At 39.8% G+C, this 17,439-nt stretch overlaps 1 protein-coding gene and 1 pseudogene across 1 annotated transcript; one reads left to right on the forward strand and one right to left on the reverse strand.

Moving 5' to 3' along the window:
- Positions 1-790: 790 nt before the first annotated feature.
- LOC113033364 (SH2 domain-containing protein 3C-like) lies at positions 791-17,261 on the reverse strand. The gene is made up of 8 exons (XM_026187088.1): positions 17,252-17,261; positions 16,007-16,033; positions 6,753-7,213; positions 6,294-6,409; positions 5,615-5,786; positions 3,391-3,502; positions 3,053-3,262; positions 791-1,906 (listed from the first exon to the last, which is right to left on the reverse strand). The coding sequence occupies exons 1-8, from the start codon at positions 17,259-17,261 to the stop codon at positions 1,743-1,745; spliced, it is 1,272 nt and encodes a 423-aa protein (XP_026042873.1). The 3' UTR covers positions 791-1,742.
- Positions 8,689-15,052, forward strand: LOC113032978 (UDP-glucuronosyltransferase 2A1 pseudogene; annotated as a pseudogene).
- Positions 17,262-17,439: the final 178 nt, after the last annotated feature.

A 17,439-nucleotide genomic window follows, 5' to 3' on the forward strand; every position in this document is an offset into this window, starting at 1 on the left:
CCCAACCGGTCGCAGCAGATGGCCGCCCCTCCCTGAGCCTGGTTCTGCCGGAGGTTTCTTCCTGTTAAAAGGGAGTTTTTCCTTCCCACTGTCGCCAAAGTGCTTGCTCATAGGGGGTCATATGATTGTTGGGTTTTTCTCTGTATCTATGAAGCGCCTTGAGGCGACTTTTGTTGTGATTTGGCGCTATATAAATAAAATTGAATTGAATTGAATTGAACCGGCAACCTTCCGGTTACAAGACGAACTGCCAACTCTTTGAGCCATGATTGCGCCCTTATCAGTATACACAGTAGGCAAGGGGTTACAGCCTCATGTTTGTTGTACTACGCTGTTCCATTAAGTCAATATTTGTTAATCTCTTACCTATACCCTGGTTTAACTTTACCCCGGGCAACCTTTGTTACACATCCCTTGCTCTTCCGGCTGTTTCCTGCGTGCCTCCCCTATCTCCATGAACACAAATAACCAAAGCTCCGTGCAGTGCATGTTTACCTGCGGAAGCTCCAAGGCTCTCATGACTGCAGCGAAGCCAAACATATTGCCCATTGTGCTCTTGAGCTTTAATGGTGGAAGCGTTGAAACAGTAGGGCAGTGATTTAGAAAAGCTTCAGCACCGACATGTCAAAGGCAGAGAGGGGAAATTTACAGCTAAATAGACCACAAAAAGTAGAGGTTGGCTTTGTTATATGGCCCGGGGAAAGTGAGGCATGTTAGTGTGTATGCTGCAGCGCGGCTCGAGTTGCCAGCTAGCTCACAAGCATGACTGTTTTTATTCAATAAAACAACCTCCAGTGAAATAAACGTTTATTTACACTTTTTGATAAATAAAGAGTAAAACTGTTTAAGATTACAAAAATGATCTGCACCTGTGTGCCGTACTCGTGCAGTTAGGATCAGTTCACTCCCCTTACATTAAAAAGTGACATTGTTATAATAAGAAGAAAAGGAAACAAAGAGGAAACACGAACTGACCCCAGATTACATTTAATATTCTCTTCAAATTATAAAATCCTAATAATTGAAAAGATACAAAAAACTAAACAAAAACTGAAATACAGATGTACAGTTATTCTGTTATTACATTCTACAATGTGACATATGTTTGTGGATTTAGCTAAGGTCCAGCCTTTAGGGAGATTTAAACATTTACAAACATGAGCCTATCAGACTGAGGCACAGCCTCGGTAACCTAAAGGGCACCAAATATTTACACTTCCAAATCATGTCGCCCTGTGCCACTGTGGAGTAGATAGAGTCCTTTGTTAGGTAAACTAACACAGGACAATGTTGATCTGTGACGTTGTTGAAGGAGTGCAAGTCCTCAGTCAAAAATAAAAACACCCTCTGGAGACCCCATCAAAGCATTTAGTGGTTTCTTTCACAAGCTGTCGTCATTCTGCTGAAGCTTTCAGATAAAGTTCCTCAACCTTGAGTTACATCAGTTTAGCTTCAAAGGAACTGGAAAAGTGCTGGTATGGGAAGGTAAGCATTTATAAAATTTCAGTCTCACTCTTCAAGTATCCCGGTCTGCTACATGTGACAGATTTGAACTAAGTGAGTGCACTGCTTCGTTCTGGTGTCTACACGCTTAGGAAGCCTCCTTGTTTGAAAGATCACAGCGCTTTCCCTTTTAATGAGCTTTCAGTGGAGGAGCTTCTCAGTGTCCAACACAGTAATTGTCCATGTATGTAGGCATGAGCTCATAAACAAGGCCTCTAAAAACAGTGCTGGGGTCAGTGTCATCTGATGGGTGGCTCCAGCTTGTTGGACAGGGCGGTAAGCACCTGGTCAAACTTAGAGTATCGCAGAGCCTGTTTCTCCTCGGCCCCCCGGCTCCCCCACAGCAGCCGCATCTGGAAATCGGTCAGGAAAAGCTCCAGGACTTCGGCCTGCTCCCCGAAACCTGCAACATCACATCAGTTTAACATTATTAGCAGCACAGGAGTGTAGAAAGGAACCGGAGACTACCATTTCTACCACAGAGGTCCCTGTAACTGGACCTGTCTCAAACATGAACAAGAACAGAATATATGTGTGTGAATAAGAGGGATGGACAGGGAAGCTGCAAGGAGCAGAGGTAATGAAGGTAGAGTTTAAATATCGGAGGTCAACTATCAGAATAGACATAAAGTGCACAAGAAAGGTGAAGAAGAGAGTGAAGCCAGGGTGGAGGGGGTGTGGATGAGCACGAGGGGTGATGTGTGACAGAAGCCAGAGCGAAAGAGAAGTTTTATTACATGGAAGTGAGACCTGCGGTTGGCGTGACAAGAGGTGACATGACATCATACCCATAGGGAATAGGGTGCTCCTGATGGATGAAGACCCCATCAGGAGCAGAAGAAGAAAGGAAGAGTTTATTTACAGGAAGTGAAAGAGGAAGTTCTTGCAGTTCACTATACAGCCTTGGGTTGTTCATTTGGCCTACCAGGCGTGAAGCTATTTATTACTGATTGATAATAATATAAACTTCAACTTAAAATAAACCATCAGCTCAAGAATGACCTTAGAATGGGATTTAGGAAATTAAAACACTTTTCCTAATTATTTTTTTATAATCAGATTATTTAATGCTGCAGCATGTACCAGTCTCTTCAATAAAAGGTTTCAAATGTAGTTTGACTTGCATGCATTTCATGCATGCCTCAATCTGACTTTATTATATTTTATTGCAGGTTGCCACCTGGTTGGAACCAGTGTGTTGGACTTTTTCCAGATTGAAAAAAAATACATGCTCTAGTCTACCAACGCTTAAGTGGCTGCTAAGAAATGCTAGGCTACTTTTCTGCTAGAACTTGAGGAAAGCAGTATTTAAAAAAAGAAAGGGGAAAACGTGAAAGCACATTAGAAACAACATGAAGAACAGCAGTAAGCTGCAGCACCTAACATGCGATCCGTGTTCCTGCAGTGGAATGGCAACTGTGTGGAGAGTAAATACAGCAGGTCCCAAGACGGATCCCTGTGGTCTTTCGTGTTTAAATTTTCTAAAGGCTTGTATTTAATTTGCTAATGTTATAAAGCAGACATACTGCATTTTGTTTTTGTCTCTCACCTTGTAATTTGCTCTCAGCGTTAGAGCGGTAGATGCCCCCTAGCTGGGCAATGGTTCTCGCCGCCCCGAGGTGGAACATGACCACTTCCACCCCAACTTCCACCGTCTCCCATAGTTCTGTCCCCTCCTCACCCACCACTGCATTCTTCTCCATCAGAGTCAGAAGAGGGAGGACGTGGGGGAAAGTGGTGTTGGACAGCGGACAGCTTTCTGGAGAGTTGAAAGACAGATACAGAGATCATGTTTGTTGTGGAAACAATGGTGTAGCACCAAGATATGAGCAGGAATTGTTTCTCCATGCTTTTATCATGTGGTGTCGAGTTCAGGAGACGCTCTACCTCTTCCATCGTTCAGGCTCTTCATAAATGGCCTGAGAGTTTTTTCATAGAGAATGGCACCTTCTGTGTGCCGCTGCCGTAACGCCATCCAAGTCTCCTGCAGACGGGACACCTGAAAGACCGAAGAACAACACTATTGCTTTTGTGCCTTCCTCTCGTTTTGTATATATTTGTTTTATTCAATTTGTCTTACTATTTGTATTACCTGCACAGCTGAACCCACAATTGTTTGACAGCTAATCTTATAGAAATTGTCCCTGTCTTTATTTTTTTCAGTCTGAAAATATAGTTGAGATGTATATGATTCCTAAAAATATTCAGAGGTGATGTCTTTTTTTATGTAAAGACAGTTTTGAATATATACAGAAACTTTGCCAGAAAAGACAGGCCAAGTTAAAAATATATATTAACAATAACTAAGAAAAAATATAAAATGAAGAAACTTTTCTGCATTTGAGTTAATAAAATCACTGAAAGGTTAATAAGTTATCAATAAATGACTTTGCACCTTTTGTTTGAGGATGTGATGAAGCACCCTGATATCAGAATTGTGACATTTTACAGCCTGACACCTTGAGGCAGGGAAACCCAAAAGAAGGCCGAAGGCTAAATCATGTAAGCGATAACATTAAATATCAGTGGGCCTCTTAGCTATTCCTGAAATTAAGCATCTTCACTAAAGGTGATAATAATAATAATAATAATAATAATAATAATAATGGATTGCATTTATATAGCACTTTTTGGGGCCCTCAAAGCGCTGTACAATTCCACTATTCATTCACTCTCACATTCACACACTGGTGGTGGCAAGCTACAGTTGTAGCCACGGCTGCCCTGGGGCAGACTGACAGAAGCGAGGCTGCCATATTGCGCCATCGGCCCCTCTGGCCATCACCAGTAGGCGGTAGGTGAAGTGTCTTGCCCAAGGCCCGGGGCTCGGACAGTCACATATTAAACAAATATGTAAGACTGCGGTCTTCCATTTGCGCAACATCTCTAAAGTTAGAAATATCCTGTCTCAGAGTGACGCTGAAAAACGAGTTCATGCATTTATTACTTCCAGGCTGGACTACTGTAATTCATTATTATCAGGATGTCCAAAAAACTCGCTGAAAAGCCTTCAGCTAATCCAAAATGCTGCAGCAAGAGTCCTGACAGGGACTAGAAAGAGAGAGCATATTTCTCCTGTTTTGGCTTCCCTTCATTGGCTTCCTGTTAAATCCAGAATTGAATTCAAAATCCTGCTCCTCACATACAAGGTCTTAAATAACCAGGCCCCATCTTATCTTAATGACCTTGTAGTACCATATCACCCTATTAGAGCACTTCGCTCTCGCTCTGCAGGCCTACTTGTTGTTCCTAGAGTATTTACAAGTAGAATGGGAGGCAGAGCCTTCAGTTTTCAGGCCCCTCTTCTGTGGAACCAGCTTCCAGTTTGGATTCGGGAGACAGACACTAGCTCTGCTTTCAAGATCAGGCTTAAAACTTTCCTTTTTGCTAAAGCATATAGTTTAGGGCTGGACCAGGTGACCCTGAATCCTCCCTTAGTTACACTGCAATAGACGTAGGCTGCCGGGGGATTCCCATGATGCATTGAGTTTTTTCCTTTCCAGTCACCTTTCTCACTCACTATGTATTAATAGACCTCTCTGCATTGAATCATATCTATTATTAACCTCTGTCTTTCTTCCACAGCATGTCTTTTATCCTGTCTTCCTTCTCTCACCCCAACCGGTCGCAGCAGATGGCCGCCCCTCCCTGAGCCTGGTTCTGCCGGAGGTTTCTTCCTGTTAAAAGGGAGTTTTTCCTTCCCACTGTCGCCAAAGTGCTTGCTCATAGGGGGTCATATGATTGTTGGGTTTTTCTCTGTATCTATGAAGCGCCTTGAGGCGACTTTTGTTGTGATTTGGCGCTATATAAATAAAATTGAATTGAATTGAATTGAACCGGCAACCTTCCGGTTACAAGACGAACTGCCAACTCTTTGAGCCATGATTGCGCCCTTATCAGTATACACAGTAGGCAAGGGGTTACAGCCTCATGTTTGTTGTACTACGCTGTTCCATTAAGTCAATATTTGTTAATCTCTTACCTATACCCTGGTTTAACTTTACCCCGGGCAACCTTTGTTACACATCCCTTGCTCTTCCGGCTGTTTCCTGCGTGCCTCCCCTATCTCCATGAACACAAATAACCAAAGCTCCGTGCAGTGCATGTTTACCTGCGGAAGCTCCAAGGCTCTCATGACTGCAGCGAAGCCAAACATATTGCCCATTGTGCTCTTGAGCTCAGCAGCGATTTGGATGATTTTGTGAAGCAGGCAGGCTCGTTCTTCAGTCGTCCCCGTGCAGCCCAACACGTGCACAGCCAACATAATCGACATGGTTTGAAACCTGCAGGAATGTTATGTTATATCAGGTCATGTCAGCCCACACAGTGATCACACTTTGCTTAAAGAGGTCCTTAAAGTCAGAACAAGACTTCCAACAGCAGGAATAGGGAGACAACATTGAAAGGGAAAGCAGACATATGACTAAATAAATCACGTAGTTAAAAGAAGGCTAAAAAAAAGATGGAAAGAATTATAAATTACTATGAATAAATTAGGAATAACACACCATGTCATTGCTGTTGTGACACTCCTGTGTATAAATGCCCCACTTAACAGCAGAAAGTCTTATAGCCTGGTAACAAAGCCAGGTTGGTCTCTCTAGTCTAGTCTACTAACTTAATTAGCAGCATTATAGTTTATGGTTCCAGTTTGTAAAAACATTTGATAGTAGATAAATTTGCAGATAACTAAAAACCAACTTGGTGGACAAAAGTCTAATAAGGCTCATGTCAGATATACACCGTTCTATCACGCTAATGAACAGCTGAACTGGTTGAACAGTATTCACCTCTCCAGCAGGTCTAGTCTTAACTGTTGTCCATGTGGCAGCGTGAGCAGCTCCATCCCGGAGGTAACGCCCATCATTCTTTGCACCTCTGGCGTGACCTCCAGAATTCTGGCCACCTAGGAACACACACAGATGTAAGAACTGCTGCATTAGATTTCAGTTAGCGGAAACAGGATGAGCAGGAAAATACACTTTAAAATCTCCTGAAACATCTGCATGTTTTCACACATCAATAACACTTTGATTTAGAAATGGTTTAGAATTTGCATTCAAACAAATACCCCATAGTTTACCTGTTATCACTAACGCATAGCTAGCCCTAGATTTCCTTCAGCATAGTTGCCACTGCGTTCAGACTAAAATAAAGAAATCCCTAAACCTTTCTGCAGAGCTGCAGTCCATCCTTAAAAAAGTCCCTATTACTTTACAAATATTGATTAGAGCAGCTATAAACAGTACCATGCAGTCAGCCTTGGTGATGTGTTTGGCCATTGTCCTGGGATCGACCTCCACCAGAAGCTCCTTCACCCTCCGCAGGACGCCCACTTCTAGAGGCTTATTCTCTTTTCCCATCAGTGGTGACTGGTACCTGCTGGGTTTGAAACAGGAGACCGTCTCCACCACAGGTGAAAAGTACACATTCCCATCCTCGGCCCTCAGTGGGTCGACTCCCGCTGACCCCTCTTCTGCCTGCAGCCTCTCCACATAGCTCTGAGGACCAGGGTACAGCTCTGTGTAGCAGCTCCCGTCTGCATGAGAGGAGGGAGAGACCTGGGTGTGGTGAGGTTGGGGTCTGTCAAGATGCTGTCTCTGTAGGGTGCTGCTGGGAGAGGGCAGAGGTTGGACGGTGTCCGAGCGCCTCGGCAGGGACGGAGTCACAGTGGGAGTCCGGCTGCTGGACGGAGTTCTGGATGTGGGGGCTGAAGAAGAAGGGAGGGAAAATTAGGAAAAAGATGTTTACAAATATTTATCCGAATAAAGCAGAATAAATATATACATTTCGGACACTACTTGAGATACATAATAAGAGGAAGTGGCACATTCTATGTGGATGATTATTATAGACTAATGAACCCATGACAATGAAATATACTGATAGAAATATCATCAGTATAGCTGATCACTGTGGTTAATAGTTTTGAACAATTAATTTAGGGCTCTAAGGCAGAGAGGAATATTATACCATCATGGCTTTTGGGTTGACTCATAGTTAATTAATGGTAAACTTTCATATTTGTGCGCCTCTTATTTTCACCTTAGTCTGTGTCTTGGTGTTTCCCTTTTCCAGTTTAGTTCCTGCTTTATTTTGAAGGATAATTTCTTTTTTGCTTTCTGCATTTTCACTTCCTTTCTGTCAGTTTATTTCTGCCTTCATTATTGTCTAGACTGAGTTTACTGGTGCCATGATATTTCTCTCCCCGATTTGGATCTTTACTTTCATGTCATTTAGTTTATTCACCGTCTTTGGTTTCTTTGACTTCACTCAGTCATGTCAGTTAATATCAAGCGGCGCTGCTCAATTTGTTTTTTAATAAACAGAAATGTAGATTCCTTTTTATCTTTAATTGTTGTCTCTGACTGCAATTAATCTACCGTGTGAGGACATCCAGTAGAATCATGTGAATCATTTAATTAATTAGTCAATTAATAGGACACACCTACAGTATAATGTATCTTTTGAAGACTTGCATTAACTCTTTCGAACTCTATTGCAGCTTTACTTGGGAATTTTTTCTTGTTAATGTTTTTTTTCCTGATCATTAACTCATGGCCTGCTATTTGCTTTAATGTGCAATTTATTTGTCTTGTGAAACAACACGTTCACTTTTTTAAGTCAGAGGTCGAGGTAATGAAGTTCATGTAGATGAACTCACTATTTGAACACACTGTTTGATTAATGCACGCCAATAACCTTCTACTTACATCACACTCAATTACAACAGTTTATTTCTATGTTGCCTTCAATTTTTCAATTACTTCCATTTTATCCTCAAATGTCTTCACCCAAAACCATTCATTCATTTCAGATACACTTGCCTTTGTCTATAGTAACCTGTAGCAACAGTGTTATCTACTAAATCTCCCCCCCTCCCTGAGCCTGGTTCTGCCGGAGGTTTCTTCCTGTTAAAAGGGAGTTTTTCCTTCCCACTGTCGCCAAAGTGCTTGCTCATAGGGGGTCATATGATTGTTGGGTTTTTCTCTGTATCTATGAAGCGCCTTGAGGCGACTTTTGTTGTGATTTGGCGCTATATAAATAAAATTGAATTGAATTGAATTGAATCTATAGATCAGAGTTCACAACATTTGATCCAATTTTCTCTTATACAACCAACCTTGCTGCTGAAAACTACAAAAGGCTCTGAACCTTACTCCTGCTACCTTAGAGCCAATGCGGTCAGAGGTGTTTTGCTCGTCAGAGCCCGATGGCAGTCATTCACTCAGAGACCGGTGAAGCAGGCTGGACACACAACCAACAGGCTCTGGTTGAAACGTGAGATCTTTTTACAGGGACGCTCTAGGTAAGTACTTAGATCAAAAACCCAAGATCAGCAAGAGTTTTAGAAGATAAAATGGCATTTTAATGTAAACCCCAAATACCTTTAATGCTGTTTTAGAGCATTTCTTTGTGTAGTTACGCTGCGAGTTCTGTTCTGAAATATGCATGACCGACCAGCTAAGTAGTAGCATATGGATTCTCACAGAGGAACAGAATATTTCCCAGATGTCTCCTCTCAACAATAACAAGGCTGAGCTTTATGATTGCATGGAGGAATCTCACTATATAAACCATCCTCATTCACAGTCATAGTTTGTTCTGATCACAAGGAACAAAAGCAAGAAAAAGAATGAATTGTTTTGGAATCGGATGCATTTCAGCTTGGAAAATTGTTTTCTTTCGAAAAAAAGAAGGAAGCTTCAAAGGTCACACAAGTTCAGACTTTCTCAAATTAAATACAGAGAGAACATGGAGTTACTTTTTTTGATGCAAAACAGAAAGATTTTTCTTATAAAGTTTTGTTTTGATTATTTTAATTTTGGAACTAAGGAAAAAATGTTAAGTCTTGCAAGCACAAAAGGTCTTTTGACTGGTGGTGGTCAGAGGGCCCGGTGGCGCCAGTGTCCGGCAGCCTCGCCTCTGTCAGTGCGCCCCAGGGCAGCTGTGGCTACAATGTAGCTTGCAATCACCAGTGTGTGAATGTGTGTGTGAATGAGTGGATGACTGAATGTAGTGTAAAGTGCTTTGGGGTCCATAGGGACTAAGTAAAGCGCTATACAGATACAGTCCATTTACCATTTAACATTAATCAATGGCAGCTTTTACAATATTTATAATTGTTGCTTTATAATTGCTTTATAATTTCATACCCACTAATGCTGGCAGCTGTGAAACAGGGAACAAAAAACAGCAAACAGCTTTGTTGCCTTCTTTTAAACCTCCTGAGATTTAGAGGCAGGAATTTCCACACTGCAGTTGAACCAGTGAGCTGCAGAAAATCTGGAAGCTATGCAAGTATTAAAGTAGGGTGCCTCAGCTTAGTGAAAAACTATTGGAAATCCTTTGTAGAAAGACTGGTGGTGGTGTGAATCAGGGTGGTTTTAGCTATACGGCAACCTTTGCTGTCAAACATAAACTGAAATGACTGAGTTGTGTTATTTACTCAGATTAGTAATCTAGATCACTAATGATGTACATTGTAAAATACCACAGTATTTTACAATGCCACATTCCCAAAGTGAAATTACAAGGCTCAGAAGTTACCTTTTTAAGTACATCCCGACTTCTAATCAGGAAAATAAATTGGCCTCTTGGATTTGACTGTCATTCTTATGTTTAATAAGAATCACTAGATAGCATCTAATGTGTTCTTAAACATTCATAACTTTTTGGTTGTCATCATTGCAGGTTGCAGAAATCCATTGTCATTTCTTGATCTGGAGTCACTACATCACTGCCAATATCTTCCAGTGTGTATGCAGGAAGGAATTTTCTAAATCATTGTGTGGATGCTTAAAGGCATCCACACTATTGTTTTCCTGTTTCTCTTTATTCTTTATCCTACTTTAACTTTTAAATGTTCACAAATTATTGGGCTATTCATGTATTATTCAGCTTTTTCAAATCTTTTACCATTTTACTTTTATGCCTCTTAAAGTTTTGTGCACTTTTTCCCGCCAAAACAGGTGCACAGCCTCTCTGATTGGTGGATTCAAATTCAGCAGCTCACAGGCTGCTTGACTGAAAACTTGCTTCTCTCTCCCTGTGTGTGTGTGTGTGTGTGTGTGTGTGTGTGTGTGTGTGTGTGTGTGTGTGTGTGTGTGTGTGTGTGTGTGTGTGTGTGTGTGTGTGAGACAGCAAGAGAGAGAGAGAGAGAGAGAGCCTTTTAATGGGATGATCTCATTGTAAGATTCAAATTCAATATATTTAGACTGGTTGACTGAATTGGATCTTGTGTGTGTCTCTCTCTGTGCATGTGTGTTTCCATATGTGTCCATATTTGTGATTGTGTGGCTGTTATATATTTTTTTGCCGATTTTTTTCATTTAACAAGTATATTTGAAGGACCCTTAGCACGTTCAGCATTTTTTCAGCTGTCCATTTTGCTGTTTCTGTTTTTCTGTTTAAATTATTACTATTGTGCTAAATCATACTATTTCTGCTATTTTATAAGATTTGTGCCAAATATAGTATTTCTGATTAATTATAATTTTTCTACCAAATCATAATACAATATTTTTGCTTTTTATAGGATTTTTATAGGATATTTATATTGCTTAATATAGTATTTCTTCTTTTTATAGTATTTGTGCTAAAACATAGTATTTCTACTAAATGTAGTATTTATGCTTAATCATACTATTTCTGCTTTTTATAGGATTTGTGCTTAATATAGTATTTCTGCTAAATTATAGTATTTCTGCTTTTTATAGTATTTGTGCTAAAACATAGTATTTCTGGTAAATGTAGTTTTTATTCTTAATCATACTATTTCTATATATTACTGCCAAGTCCCAAGGCAGCCAATCCTCTGTGAGGACTGGGACATTCAAATTTTCAAATCAGGGCCTGCACGGCTTCCCAGCCAATCATATATGTGGGCTGAGGCATTCAAATTTGCATATTGGGGCCTTCATGGCTTCTAAGCCAGCCAATCATATCTGAGGGCTGAGGAATTCAAATTCACAAATCAGGGCCTGCACGGCTTCCCAGCCAGCCAATCATATATGTGGACTGAGGCATTCAAATTTGCATATTGGGGAATTCGTGGCTTCTAAGTCAACAAGTCATCCATGTCATATATCTCTAAAAATTCATATTTTAATGATAAATTGTCAACACTTGAAGATTCCCCAATCTCTTCTGAACAAAACGGTGTAAGAATGACCGTTCTAACCCCTACGGTTAGGAAATTATGGTAATTTGTTTGAGGGAAGTTGTCATTATGAGAAATAGACTGCAAAAATCCTGTGTCTCTCTGTGCTGCGTGCACCTGTTTTGGCGGGAAAAAGTGCACAGGCTCTCTGATTGGTGGATTCAAATTCAGCAGCTCCCAGGCTGCTTGACTGAGCTAGAAACTTACTTCTCTCACCCAGTGTGTGTGTGTGTGTGTGTGTGTGTGTGTGTGTGTGTGTGTGTGTGTGTGTGTGTGTGTGTGTAATAGAGAGAGAGAGACCCACTTTAGGGCAGCATCTCATTGTTGGAAAAACATAATATATACAGACTGGTTGACTGGCATAGACCCTCTGTGTGTCTCTCTCTCTGTGCATTTGTGTATACATATTTGATTTTATGTGTAATTGTTGGCTGTTCCTTCTTGTTTTTTAATTTATTTTTATTTCTTTATTTTTTTTTCACAGGTGAACAACAATTAGATTTGAGGGAACTTAACCATGTTCTGTTTTTTTTTCATCTTGTTATTTTACTTTTCCAATATTTCTACTTCAGTTATTGCTATTCTGCTCAATCATAGTATTTGTTCTAAATCATTGTTATTATGCTATATTGTAGTATTTCTGCTAAATCATACTATTTCTACTATATTATATTTTTCTTTCTAAATATAGCATTTCTGCTATATGATTGTATTTCTGCTATGTTATAATATTTGTGCTAAACCAGAGTATTTGTGCTTTATCATAGTATTTCTGCCAAATGATAGTATTTCTGCCAAATTATAATATTTTTGCTAAAACATAGTCTTAATTTAAAATTACAATATTCATAGTTCATCACAGTGTCTCTGGTAAATCACAGTATTTCTGCTGTGTTGTACTATTTTTCTAAATCATAGTGTTTCTGTAATGTTCAAGTATTTTTGGCTAAATATATTCTTTCTGTTATCTTATACTATTTCTCCTAAATTCTTGTATTTTTGAGAAGTTATGTTTCTGGTAAGTTACAATATTTCTGCTAAGTTCTGCTATGCTATTGTATTTCTGCCAAGTATTATGTTTCCTCTAAGATATTGCAGTTCTGCTAAGTTATTACATTTTAGCAAAGTTCTTTTGCTTCTGCAAAGTTTTTACAATTTCTGCAACTTTTCAGTTTTTTCACCTACTTTTTGCATACAGCTTCAGCTTTAAAGCATCCACACTGCATTTTCGCAGGAAATGCAAATTTTTCTAGTTTTTGTTTGTTTTTAAGTTCATAGAAACCCTTAAACTCAAGGCCCTTACTAAACAGAAGGAGAGATTTAACATCTTGACATCTTTGTCAGAATCTCTTTCAGAGATGTGCCATCCAAACTTGCTGGCACTTGCAGTGCTGCTATGCTCTACATTATTGGTAAATGGAGGGAAAGTCTTGGTGTTCCCTGTGGATGGAAGTCACTGGATCAACATGAATATCATCATCGCAGAGCTTCACTCCAGAGGTCATGAAGTCACAGTGGTGCGGCCAAACGACACCTGGTACATCAAGTCAGAGTCCCCTCACTACAAAACCATCACTATAAATTCCTCAACCGGATTTGATGAAGAGCGTTATGGGGGATTTGTTATGAAAACACTAATCATGCGTCGACAAGGTGCTTCACTGTGGACTCGATTATCAATGGAGCATGACTTAGTGAAACAGATGTATCAAATACATGTCAAGGTGCTTGAGATGGTGGAGGGAATGTTTGAGGATAACAACCTGATGCAGAGCCTCCGTGATGCCAAATATGATTTGGTTCTGACTGATCCTACGATTGGTACAGGTGTTCTTATGGCTCACCGTCTGCATCTTCCACTTGTCTTTAATGTCCGATGGACTATTCAGGGTGAAGGCCATCTAGCAATTGCACCTTCCCCACTCTCTTACATCCCCATACCAGGGTCAGAGCTGACTGACAAGATGACTTTCATTCAGCGTGTCCAGAATATGCTCTACTTTTTCTTCTCAACTTTAAAAATTTGGTATATGACAGAATCAAACTACAAACCATTTGTCCATCGTCATTTTGGCAGTGATGTACATTACATGGAGCTGTTTCAGTCAGCAGACATCTGGTTGATGAGAAACGATTTCACCTTTGAGTTCCCTCGACCCTCAATGCCAAACGTTGTCTACATGTCAGGATTTCAGTGCAAACCCTCCAAGCCCCTGTCTAAAGAGCTAGAGGACTTTGTGCAGAGCTCGGGTGAACATGGTGTCATTGTGATGACACTGGGGACGCTGGTAGAAGAACTTCCAGAGGACATCGCTGAAGGCATTGCTGCTGCTTTTGCAGAACTTCCTCAGAAGGTGATTTGGAGGCACAAAGGCAAAAGACCATCCACCCTGGGTAATAACACATTAATTTTGGACTGGTTGCCCCAAAATGACCTCCTGGGTCACCCCAAGACCAGAGTGTTTGTGGCCCATGGAGGCACCAATGGGATACAGGAGGCCGTTTACCACGGTGTGCCCCTGATTGGCCTGCCACTTATGTTTGACCAGGCTGATAACTTCGTCAGGATGAAAGCAAGAGGTGTGGCCAAAGTCCTTGATATTGCAACAGTGAACAAAGAAAACTTCTTGGAGGCGCTAAAGGAGGTACTCTACCAACCATCCTACAGGGAGAAGATGAAGAAGCTGTCCAGCATCCAAAGAGATCAGCCTATGAAACCGCTGGACCGAGCCATGTTCTGGATCGAGTTTGTCATGCGGCACAAAGGAGCGGCGCACTTAAGGATGGAGTCTTACAAGATGTCCAGCATCCAGTACTACTCGATCGATGTAGCAGCCTTTCTGCTTACAGTTATTCTGCTAGTATTTACCATTTTTATTTCAGCAGTCAAGTTTCTGTTGCATAAGTTATTTTACAGAAACAAAGTCAAAAAGGAATGATGATTGTTTTGCAAAAATTGTATGCTTGTCGACTGTTCTCTATTCAGAAGAAGGACAGAGATAAATTTGTACTGGTAGTGTAACAAACCTGAGTGTGTGTGCAGCTCAATTCAGCTATACAAATCTCACATTTTCTAATGACCTCAGTCTAGCCATATTTCAGATGTATTTTTGCTTATTTGTCAGTATCTTAAAAACTTAAAATAGAAATTATTTTCAGTGTTGTTCAGGGAAAAGTTAGTAAATGAAGCAAGCAAATCAATGAATCAGTTATGGGTTTATATTCATTTGATTTGGAATAGTCTGCTGTTTAAACACTTTAAGAATCACCACATTTCCTACAATTGTCTAACCGTTAAACAGGGACACAATTAAATGTTTCTGACTGTCGTATGGTGATGATGCCTAATCCTTTATTAAGAGCACATAAGAAGAGTTTGGTCTCATGCAGTTCTCAACAATAGAATATATTGTTTTTATATGTATTTTTGTAGAAATTTCACAGAATTTTATGGTGATATTTTTTAAATTTATTACTAAAACTTATGTATCCTGACCAACTTATTCACAGTAATATAGAACCAGTGTGCAAGTAGCTGAAGTTCACTATGTACTGTATATTTTCCCACTCTATTTTAAACGTTGTTGGAATAGGGCTTTGGAGTTGACGTCACGCCGCAATGCATTGTGGGAGCGCAGCTCCATTTTCGGGGTCTACGAATCAAAACAAGCACACTGTGTTGGAACGACGAAGAAACATGCTTAAAAGCAGCTCAAAAGAAAACGGACGGTATAGAGACCGATTGCGTCCAGAGGCGAAGCAGCGGTACTTGAAAAAAATAAAGTGCATCGCAAATCTGGACCCATATGAAATACGGCAGTGGAGTAAAGACCCAGACGACTTACCGCCACTGTCCTACCCCGATATCTTCACGTATCTTGTTTGTGGAGTAAGCGCTTACACAGCGAACCAGTTTCGTAATTACAAGTCACTGGAGGCGCACATCCAATTTACAAATGGCTGGGTGCAAGATTTGGCTATTTTCAAGCCGCCAAACTCTGAGTACGTCGTCAAAGTAAGTCAGCTGGAGTGCATCGAGTGAAATAGCCATTTTCCACCCCCCACCATAATTAATGTTATACATTTATCATTGAACTGCTAAAATATCGTTATCATATTATATGCCCGTAATTGTAAAGTACATGCAAATTAACACATTGATAATTGGGCAAATTATTAACGCCAATTTGTGTCCTTCCTGTCTCATTTCATTTATTGTCTTTACATCAACCAATCAAGTCACTCCATTCGATGTTTGATCGCAATTTCTATAACTTCCGAGACCACCAACGATGATATTATTCAGCTATAAAGTGTGATGTGAACATATTTAGAACTTACCGGAATGAAAATGTCTTGAGCACACCAACTGATATCTGGAGACGTAACAGAACTTGATATCAGCTCGTCTCACGGCTGCTATCCAGGCTAGACGCCTTCGTTTGGTAACATCCGATACATGAGCTCCTTCATGTTGCTTCCAGGTTGGGAAAGCATAAAAAGACAATCCAAACTTATTCCCGTGCCGGTCGTAAGATCGAACATTGCAGCTGACCACACAGCAAGTAAGAACCATGGCTATGCTTTCGCTCCTTATTTAGACCCCCAAAATGGCGGATCGGGCCAAAATCCTTTCCACGCCCACCCCCGTGACATCACGCTCCAAAGCCCTATACAAAATAAAGTAATTTGAAAGCTGATACAACTTGATACACGCACTTTATTACATTTAACTATGGATCACTATTCATCACTTTGCTGTTTTAACAAAAAATAAATACAGAAATGTCTTCATTGTTAAATTTAATAACATGACTACATTTAACTAGTTAAAACATATATTCAGGATTCATTAAAGTTTTCCATCTGACACCTATTTATTATGCAATTTTTCTTTTTTTATTGAGGGATAATTGAAGTCACTATTTTTGTCAAGTTTCAGCTTTACCATTTTGTTACATGAAACATTTTAAAAGTTCTTATTGTTTTTACTCTTAAACTTTTTGAGGTCGAAGTCATCATCAGCAATTACCCCCAACCCCGAGCAGTATTTATTTAAAACTGTTTCCTAAGGTTTTGATCATCAGACAAAAAACTACTAAACATTCTCACTGATGATATATGAAAAACTATGAAGGGTTAGGTTTAACGTGATTACCTTTCATGAAGCACTAACGTCTTATTTGATGCGTGAGTAAAGTGAAGTATTGGACTGTATCACTTTACTGGAAGAACGTGAAAGCTGAAGAATTTGTTCAAACTGGTCTTATCCTGAAGAACAGAAATTTTCCATCACTTTCTAATAAGAAATAAAGAAGCTTATCGGTGTTTCCTTACATTATTTAATTTGACCTGAATCAATGCAAGTTTTTAGTTATTGAAACCAAAGAAGACTTGTAGGACAATCTCATAGTGTTTAGAGTTTCACTTTAGTTTCTCAAATTCACCCGCATTTCATTATTTTATTTTATTTATTTATTTATTTTTTCAAATGGTACAGTGAATTCTGCCTTTTTTTCCCTCATATTTACACTTTAATTAAGATCATATTAACAGTCTGGGGTTCCACACCACAATCACCTTTACTGTGCAACATGCTCGTCTCTAGCTCCCAAACTTCTTGTCAGCCTCTATTTACTGAAGGAACACAAACTTTAACTTATCTCTTAAAAGAAAACAGATAATGAGCAAAGTCATATTTAAAAACAAAAAGTAAAAGATTAAATGTTAAACATGAATATTCATAAGAATCAATGAAGTTTACATATATAAAT

The sequence above is a fragment of the Astatotilapia calliptera genome, chromosome 12 (assembly GCF_900246225.1).
Source record: "Astatotilapia calliptera chromosome 12, fAstCal1.2, whole genome shotgun sequence".
Classification (NCBI taxonomy): domain Eukaryota; kingdom Metazoa; phylum Chordata; class Actinopteri; order Cichliformes; family Cichlidae; genus Astatotilapia; species Astatotilapia calliptera.

What these genes read in the sequence shown, in the direction of transcription:
- LOC113033364 (XM_026187088.1), bottom strand. An exon ending in AGACTAGACCTGCTGGAGAG is followed by an intron (nt 5,787 to 6,293) that starts GTGAATACTGTT and finishes ACATTCCTGCAG; the next exon opens with GTTTCAAACCATGTCGATTA. An exon ending in GAGCCTGAACGATGGAAGAG is followed by an intron (nt 3,263 to 3,390) that starts GTAGAGCGTCTC and finishes TCAACTCTCCAG; the next exon opens with AAAGCTGTCCGCTGTCCAAC.